Source organism: Rousettus aegyptiacus, unplaced genomic scaffold, assembly GCF_014176215.1.
Source record: "Rousettus aegyptiacus isolate mRouAeg1 unplaced genomic scaffold, mRouAeg1.p scaffold_m13_p_11, whole genome shotgun sequence".
In the NCBI taxonomy this organism is placed as follows: Eukaryota; Metazoa; Chordata; class Mammalia; order Chiroptera; family Pteropodidae; genus Rousettus; species Rousettus aegyptiacus.
In genome coordinates this window covers 26,603,082-26,613,284 of record NW_023416286.1, presented here as the reverse complement: position 1 = coordinate 26,613,284, position 10,203 = coordinate 26,603,082, and the positions used below count along the sequence as shown (strand labels likewise).

Below are 10,203 nucleotides of genomic sequence, written 5' to 3'. Positions count from 1 at the left end.
TACTTTGGCATGCAATAAAGATATTGGACTTTGTTCTATGTGGACATTGGAAATTGCAATAAAAATCTTTTATCTGCAACTTTTCGTACAGGTATTTAAACAGGATTTTGGAGTGCTTGCAAGGTAATCATGGGGCTTTTGTTGGTCAGGATATGATCTTGTTTGAAAACAATTGAGAGGAGAGTTTTAAATAGTGGTATTTCCCTAGGATATCAGTGACCATTTTAAAGTTTCCAGCAAAGCTGGTGGTACTGGAATGGTCTCTTTATGACTCACCATGTCTTCATATACAAAGTGTGAACAGAGAAACTCTTTATTCAGTAAGACCTTTTAGGACTTCAAAGTGGGTACACGGCTAAGAAGGAGAGAGGGTGAAATGACTTTGCACCCAGGAGGAAGAGTGAAGTAGGAGGCATGGATGTGGCTGCTGTCTCAGAGAGGATGGTGATAGCACCAAGCCCGACAGCTGGCACTGCTCTCTCCCTGGGACAACCACATATGTGCCTGTGGGAGATACATCACATGTACACAGGAAGTTAGCCAAGGGCTGCAACATCTGTCTCTTTCCTTCCTAAACCTTACCAAGGTGTGTGAAACCACTAATTTAAATGTAAAGCTTTTATTTTAATAAAATAAAATTACCTCTAACTACTCACTAAACTGTGAACAACTTTGAAGGAGGCCCTCTTTCATACTGCATATAAATGAGCCTTGGAGGCTCCAAGAGATTTTAAAAAGATTAATTCGAGGTCACTGGCAAGTACTGGACTAAGACAAGCTTAACAATCATATCCCAGCTTATGGCCTAAATCACATTGTCTCGTACTACGAGAAGGATGAAAAGACAGAAGCATTTATAACCATCGTTTGTCCCTTTCCTTATCATCTAAGGCAGTGGTTCTCAGCCGGGGACAGTTTTGCCCTCCAACCCCGCACAGGGGACGTTTGGTGATGTCTTCAATTTTTGTTTGGCGCACTTTGGCAAGGGAGTGCTACCAGCATCTAGCGGGTCAAGGCCCGAGTTGTTGTTAAACATCCTGAATGCACAGGACAGCTTCCACAATCGAAAATCATGGGACCAAAATATCAGTAATGCCAGGGTCGAGAAACTCTGATCAGCATTAAAACTTTATAATGAAAAGAAAATATTTCCGGGACAGCGAGGAAGGGTTTGCAGGACATGGGAGCTTGCACCCTTTTCCAAAACAAATCTTGACGACAGAGAAGGAGCTCTAGGAGAATACTGACTGTGGTTGCAACTGAGCAGGGGTTCACACCAGTAGTATGCTTGTGTGGTGTTTCCTGTCCCAAACAGAGGATGTTAGGTCACCAATAAACCTGACTACTGATTTGCACTTGGGTCCCTATAGAGTAAATTCTGGATTTTTCCTGATAGTATGTCTAGTAATTTCTAATTTTCATTAGGCTTCAAATCATTTTATTTCATTAGAGGAAAACAAACAAACAAACAAACAAACAAACAAAAACCCTTTAGATAAAAGTAGTCCACATACAAATTCTAAATTACGATGTCATTAATCGAAAAGCGTTTTGAGAATACTACTGACAGTTTGAAAGGAAGGTCTGTTTTATCTCAAAGAGTTTCTATACAGTTAAGACTCTTACTCCACTTTTATTTGAATAGAGACAAATATTTATTTGAATAGAGAAAAATCTTTATCCTATTTCATAGGGTTTAGAAATGTCATTAACTAGCTAAACCAAATTTAGGAAAGTATTTGGTTTCTCAAGTATTTCTCTCATTAGAATCTTTCTGTTTCTCTCAATAGGGTTAGAGAGTTATTATTATAGTCCTTTTATTAGGGCTTTAAGATGTAGATGAAGTTTCATGGAGTAAACAACAAGGGATATAAGGATCTTATATAATTTCACATATCAGTTTTCCATGAAAACCTGTCTTGGCACAAATTTGCCATTCTATGTTTGAGCTTCATAAAAAGCAGTACATCACAAATGTGTGCTTTTTGTGTCACCGGAATGTACTTAATTTAAATAGGAAACTCAAGAAAGCAACTAAGGACTCTTTCTGCCAAGATAAGCCATAAAACCTTGGCAAGAGATCACATAAAAATATCTAAATAACTGCCTTCCAGATAGAATGCCACAATAGTTTTTTGGTATTTTGCATAAATGCCTCTTCTAAGTTCAAATCCCCCTTCACTTTCTGCCCTGTGGAACAAAATACTGGCTTCTCTTATCAAAATTCTCAAATGAGTTAATATGGAGCTTCAAATGTACCTTTACTAACTGTTCTCTCACCCTCTCCTTCATAAGTTTTCTCTTTCTCTCCGCATTTTCCTTTCTATAAGAGTTTTGAAAGGGTTGTCCAGTGGTCCTAATCTTGGATCATCTTTCTATGTAGGCATTTGGCCATCAGACACTGGATATTCCACGCCTTCAGAAACCATTTAGATGATGACATTATTATGATAGACATAAAATGAGACTCTCTCTCTCTCTTTCCCTCTCTCTCTCTCTCTCTCTCTCTCTCTCTCTCTCTCTCTCAATATTAAAATGCTCAAAGTAAACTGGCAACATTTTCTATGTTCTGAAGATCACACTCATATTAGCAAATCGTCCCTAAACAAAGTAAAATAATTCCTCTGGTACCTAAACTTCGAGATTTCGAACAGGGGCAAACTTATAATTTTATTTCTCTCCTCATCTTCGGAATATTTTTTAAAACCTGTGACTCCATTTATAAACCTAAGGTCTTATTTTGCTTTTCTATGGAAAAATAGAAGTCTTCTCTGAACTATAAATTTTTTTTTCTCTAAGATTTATGTGAATCGAACATATTAAAAAGTTTTTAATTTTTATTTCTTTTATGTTTCCAGGGGACCAAATAGAAATCCTTAGGGCTAATCAATGCCTAATGTTATAAAAGAGGAATCTGAAGCCCAGAGAGAAAGCAACTTGTCTGAGAACCCACACGTAGCTAGCTGGTTTACAGTATAGGAGGCTGGTTTATTAATGAATAGAGCTGGGTAATAGGAAATACGCATCAGCATGCCTTTCATAGAGCTTTAGTCCTTCTTCCATGTCAATGAGAAGGCTCTTAGAAATGTAATTAGGTGAAATCCAGAAAAGGATTTCATGAGCTTTCCTCTCTGTGAACTAGCCTGACAATTAGGAGGTGCCTTCCAGGAAGAAGACAATTGACCTTTTATTTTTAGATTGCCTGTGACATGACAGATTACTCACTCCCTAGATCTCCATTTGTGTTTAAGAGCCGAGATCTAAAGAAAGCTATGTAAGTCTCATATTTTATCATTAAAAAAAAAAAAAAGTTTAATTTAAACTTTCAGTATTTGCAAGTGAGGAAAAAAAAGAGCATGGCTCCTTAGAACAAACCATAGCTGCATAGACCTCTCAGGAGGTAACATTTTGTACAGGGAAATTGTGAGTCTAGAAGAGCAGGACACCTATGGTACACCCTTGACCTTCTAACCACTCACTCCCAACCTCACACTTCTCTCTCTCTTTCTTTTTTTTTTTTTGGACTGTGAGACTCAAATTAGCCTTGAATTAATGATTAACAGTTGATATTCGAAAGTACAGTTAAGTGCAGCTTTGGCTAGCAGGCATACTAAATGTGAGTTTCTCCAACAGCTAAGGCACACAGGCAAATTCAATTCTCTAGCTGTCTCTGTGTGTGTCATATGTTTGAATACACAGTTAAATAACAGAAAAAAATAATGATATATTGAGAAAGCAAGCAACTCTATATTTTAGATATGCATAGATTTTAAGGGTTTTCACAGACATGCTGTACAAAGAGACAATGTTACATAACACTGAGAACCAGTAAAAGTAAATATTAAAGTTAAATGAACATGGCTTGCACAAACTCATTTAGAAAAGGATGAAGACAATTGTGGAAAAAGAAAAACATTTTTATTAAGAATTGCATCAGTTTTTTTTTCAGGTATGGTTTCAAAATTATTATTTATGGTTTTTATCAAGCAATTATTCCTTAAGGTGAGTATTTCTACCACAGGAGTTTAACGAATTTTTACAATAGAAAATTATTGTATTTTTAGACATCCTGATGCTTGAATTACATAGCTTTATTTTTACAAAAATATTTAATAAGATTTAATTAAAATTTCACAAAGTTAAAATTTAAAATGTTAACTTACCATAAATAAATTTTAATATTTAGTCAATATACTTTGCATTTTATACTTTAACTTTAATGAATAACTTAAACAGAAAAATAATATTTGAGAAATAATATTTGAAATTAAAAATGATTTTAATTTTACATTAACTTTATTTTATGTCTTTATGAAAATATATTCAAATTTTGTAAATTGAATACAATTGCATTTAACATTAAAATTTTTTTCTTTTTTCTTTTTTATTAAATTTATTGGAGTGACATCGTTAATGAAATTATATAGATTTCAAATGTACAACTTAAAAACACATCATATGTATATAGCATTGTGTGTTCAACACCCAAAGTGAAATTTCCTTCTGTTATCATTTATTTGACCTCCTTTACCGTTATCTACCTCTTGCCCTCCTCCACTTTCTTCTGGTAACAACTAAACTGTTGTCTGTGTCCGTGAGTCTCTGTTTGTTTGTCATGTTCATTTGTTGCTTTCAGTTTTACATCCCACACAGTAAAATCATATGTTTTTCAAATTTTTCTGTCTGGCTTATTTTGCTTAGCACAATTATCTCAAAATCCATCCATATTGTCACAAATGGCAGTGTTTCATCCTTTCTCATGGCTGAGTAATATTCCACTGTGTATATGTACCACATCTTTATCCAGTCATGTAGTGAAGGATGCTTAGGTTGCTTCCATGTCTTGGCCATCGTGAACAATGCTGCTACGAACACTGGGGTGCATATATCTTTATGGATAAATGTTTTCAAATTTTTTGGGTAGATACTAAGAAGAGGAATTGCTGGGTCATATGGTAATTTTATTCTTAGTCATTCTTACTGTTTTTCACAGTGGCTGTACCAATTTACATTTTTCACCAGCAGTGTATGAAGGTTCCTTTTTCCCAAAAATATCTCCAAACACGTGGTAGTACTTGTCCTGTTGAAAACAGCCATTCTATCATATGATTTCACTCATATGTGGGATATAAAACTGAAAGCAACAAATGAACAAGACAAACAGACTCATGGACGCAGACAACAGTTTAGCTGTTACCAGAGGGTAAGGGAAAGGGGAAGGTAGATAAAGGTAAAGGGGGTCGAATATATAGTGACAGAAGAAAATTGAACTTTGGTGTTGAAAATACAATGCAACATACATATGACATATCATTGAATTATACACCTGAGACCTATATAATTATATTAACTGTTGCCCAAATAAATTAAATAATAACATTTTTAAAAAGTACACCTGAATGATTAATCAATAAAATATAGCTGGGAAAAAAATAGTGAGCTGGAGGTGGAGGAGAGGAAAGGAAGGGAGGAGGGACGAGAACCTCTTCCCATTAGTCATAGGTTGTTCAGAATATGAAAGTGTCAAACACTGCACACAAAGCCCTGCTGAGGGATGTCCTAGGATTTGGGGAAGATAAAAATCAGCATTATGATAGGAACATTTGTGAACACTATTGAATAAAGTACTCTCCTCCCTCCCTGTTTCTTATAAACCCTGATGTCAGCAAACTAATTACAAATTCACATTTTATGTTTTAAAAATACGCACATTTTTTTCATAGGATGATTTCATTATACCAAAAGGTACATTTCCTTTTATCTGCCTCAGTTTCTGGTGGTAAGTAAAACTTTATCTTAAGTATGGACCAAAAATAGCTTGTTTCCTGACTTGTAGATTAGAAATCAGGGCATAAACCCAGAGACAGAAATCATACCCCAGTACCCCAGATTTGTGGGAGAATCCTACACCGTCTACTCCAGGGAAGGAAGGAAATAGAATTGTTGTATTTATTTTCTGCTTAAAGCTCAGGGGCTTTCAAAGCAAGGAAGGGAACTGAGGTGAAGGAATTCATAATAGTAGGAATCTATGTCTACATCTATATCCATATCTATACCTATATTTATATCCAAATTTATATCACACATTTAAATAATATTTAAGAGCAATATTAAAAAACAGGAGTCTTGATTTACCTCATTGATTAGTCAGTTTTCCATAAAGCAGTCGGTTTAATGCAACACACACACACACATATTGCAATTTTGGGCTGAAAAATGTTATACAAATATTCATGCAATTAGAATTCATGCATTTCAATAATTTAACTATTGCTATTAATTCTCCACTCTACACCATGCCCACTACATTAGTTTACAAATTACTTAACCAATATTCAGAAAGACATATCTGTACAAGTATTTTTAGATCCCATGTTTATTCTTTATTTATGATGAAAACAAGCATTTATTTAAAAAAAAATAGCATATATATTACAGTTAATTTCTGCTACAGTTGATAGTATTTTATGTAAACTTTTTTTTGGCATATGTGAACAATCGCAAATGTCGGTATAGAGATTTAAAATAAAATAAATTCCACTGTAGTAAATAATTTTATTTTTTTGTGTGTGATTAGAGCCTTACTAGATTATTATATTTATTCATTGTCATCATTGTGAAATAGTATTGTTAGCTCATTGATAACCAAGTCAGTACTAACTCAGTGGACATATTTTGAACACTGAACCCAACTGCATATATACCTACACACATTTTTTATATGCACATGAGACATTAAAAAAAAATTGACCACATACAAGTCTCTGAGGCTATTCTCAACAAATTTTAAAGAATTAAAATTATGTGGAGTATGTTATCCAGTTACAACAGAATTGAGCTAAAAAGAATAAAAGACAACTGGAAACCCCCCAAATGTTTAAAAATTAAGTTATACTCTTTTAAATAAATATCTGTCAAAGAAGACATCCCAATGGAAATTAGAAAATATATTTAATTGAGTGATAATGAAAATATGACACATTGAAACTTGACATGTAGCTGAATCAGTGCTGAGATCAAATGTGTAGACTGACAGACAACCATTAGACTAGGGAAAAGGTAAAAATTAGCGATATAAGAATCCGGTTCAAGAAGGTAGAGATTAGCAAATTACATGCAAAGAAACTAAAAGGAAGAAAAAAAAAGAGGCAACTGCAGAAATTAATTAAATGTAAGACAAATATATATTGGAGAAGGTCAACTCATTTTATAAATCAGTGGAATCTTAATACTAAAACCGGACAGGGATATTATGACATTATGACAAATCACAGGCTTTTCACTTCATGAGCATTGATGTAGATATCAAACAAAATATTACCAAACTTAACCCAGTGATATGTTTTTGTTTATAAAAAGATTATTATATTTCCACAAAGTTGGGCTTATCACAGGAATGAGAATTTTGCTTCGTACTCACATATCAATAGAGGCACCACTGCTGGGTAGTCCTCCAAAGAAGTGAAAGTAGGGAGTCAAATAGATGGGTTCACAGCAGCATGATTCATGATAGCAACCCAAGTGTCTACCAATGGGTGAACAGAGAAACAAAATGTGGATATATGTACAAAGAAATATTATTTGGCCTTAGAAAGGAACAAGATTTGGACACATGCTACGACATGGACAAACTCTGCTGATGTTATGCTAAGTAAAATAAGCCAGTTACAAAAGAACAAATACTGTATGATTCCACTTATATAAGATATGAAGCAAAGTCAATTTTACAGAGATAGAAAGTAGAATGGTGATTGCCAGGGTTTGTGGGGAGGCGGGATGAGGAGTTAATATTTAGTGGGTAGAGATGTTCTGAAGGGAAGATGAAAAAGTTCTGGAGATGTACATGCTACTACAATAAAAAAAATAAAACTAATCTAAAAATTAATACATGCATAAAAAATTGATAAAATTTTATTCATGATGAGAACTCAGCAAACTGGAAATAAAAGGGAACTTTCCTCATCTGTTAAATTACATCTGAAAACAAACAAAAATCCAAATAAAAAATCTTCAAGAAACTTAATACTTAATTCTGAAATATTGAGAATGTCCCCCAAGAAATTGAGTAAAAGACAAGAATTCTCACCACTATTTCCATTAAATATTATACTGGAGGTCTCAGCATAGTAAAGTATGAAAAAAAAAATAAAGGTAAAGAACTAGAAAAAATATACTCTCATTGTTCACAGATGATATAATTATGTACCTAGAAAAATCCAAAATAATCAATGCATAAATTATTTGAGCCAATAAATTATATTAGCAAGAAATCTGGAATTCACAGTAAATATACAAAAACAAGCACTTGCTAGTTCTCCGAAAAACAAATTAACCAGTATTTACTGGCACTAAGAAGCTGTATTTAGATTTTGAAAATCAGTTGCCTTATAAAATTAAAGTACCCACTTAGCAGGGGTTAAGTTCTAAGGAATTAGGCAATATAAATTTAATAAATATAAAATCTATTTAACCCATCAAAAAGTTAATAAGCTTCTTAAAACTAATGTTTTAAGTTTTGATTGCTCTATACTTATATACTTTCCTACATATTTATTGGCATTTTGGTAATTACTACAATAAACATTTGTTATATTTTACTCTGCCCAAAGCATTTTCATTTTTGTTATATATATTTGTGTATATAATATGTATATTTTATATATATATATAGTCATGCATTTATATTAGATATTTAGAAGACCAAGGGGTGTGTAACAGTATTTCTCAATGAGAATTTACCAAGGTCAAAAACTACAGCCTTTTATTCTGTGATTAAATAATAATGATCCCAAAATCTACAACCTGAAACATTAGATATCTCTTTCTAGAAACAGAAAAAAAACTTAATTTTATGTAATATAGTGTTTTTGTTTTTTTAAAAAAACAACATATATGGTTTTACTTGAAGGGGGTTTAATTATTTTCTAAGACTAAATTATTTCCTCTTAATATCCTGGCCCATTTTAAATAATGAGGTGAGGTAGTATGTTTTCATTTCACATCAGGGCCATCCAGCTCTAATGATGGTCTTTGTTTCATATAAACATGGAGTTTGGACAGAGCGGAGCAATGGGCAGAGAGAAAGGCAGGGGGCCCATTCTAGACATGGATGAGCTCCCTAGGAGCATCTTTTGCTAGAAAATATATATTTCCAAATTATTTATTTGTTTGTTTGTTTGTTTGTTTGTTTTAATGGTGACATTGGTAGACAACATCCACTAAATTTCAGCTATGCACTTTAACAATAAGGCATATATACATATTTACACTGGATGTCCACTTCCCATAGTTACATTTCTTTCTGTCACCACATATTTGACCCCCTTTCTCCATCTACCTCCCTCCCCCCTTGCCCTCTGGTAATCCCTGGTCTATAGTCCATGTCCATGAGTCTCTGTTTGTCCTGTTCGTTTGTTGCTTTTAGGTTTATATCCCACATATAAGTGATACCATGTGATTTTCAACTTTTTCTGTCTGGTTTATTTCCCTTAGGATGATTATCTTGAGTTCCATCCATGTTGTTGCAAATGGCAGTATTTCATCTCTTCTTATGGCTGAGTAATATTCCATTCTATTTATGTACCATCGCTTCTTTAGCCAATCATCTAGTGTAGGATACTTTAGTTGCTTCCATGTCCTGGCCACCATGAATAATGCTGCCATGAACATCGGCGGGAAAATATCTTTTCAGATATGAGTTTTCAAGTTTCTGGGGGTAAATACCCAGTAGAGGGATTGCTGGATAATATGGTAGATGAATTCTTAGTTTTCTGAGGAATCTCCATAGTTTTTTCCATGGTGGCTGTACCAATTTACAATCCCACCAGCAGTGTATGAGGGTTCCTTTTTCTCTGCATCCTCTCCAACATTTGTTATTACTTGTTCTATTGATTATAGCTATTCTAACAGGTGTGAGATGGTATCTTATTGTGGTTTTGATTTGCATTTCCCTAATAGCTAGTGATGTTGAGCATCTTTTCTTATATATGTTGACCATTTGTACGTCTTCTAGGGAGAAGTGCCTGGTTAGGTCCTCTGTCCATTTTTTGATTGGATAGTTTGATTTTTTTTGTTGTTATTGAGTCATATGAGTTCTTTGTATATTTTGGATATTAGGCCCTTATCGGAGGTGTTGCTTGCAAATATATTTTCCCATTTAGATGGTTATCTCTTTTCCTTGCTGACAATTTCTTTTGCTGAACA

General features: G+C 33.8%; 1 protein-coding gene across 1 annotated transcript in view; it reads left to right on the top strand.

Annotated features, from left to right (window-relative positions):
• The first annotated feature begins 4,966 nt into the window (after positions 1–4,966).
• F11 (coagulation factor XI) overlaps positions 4,967–10,203 on the top strand; it is a 40,572-nt gene continuing 35,335 nt past the window's right edge. Inside the window, exon 1 of the mRNA XM_036228655.1 lies at positions 4,967–5,779. Coding sequence (XP_036084548.1) covers positions 5,725–5,779 — 55 coding nt within the window. The 5' untranslated portion in view covers positions 4,967–5,724. The remainder of the gene's footprint in view (positions 5,780–10,203) is intronic.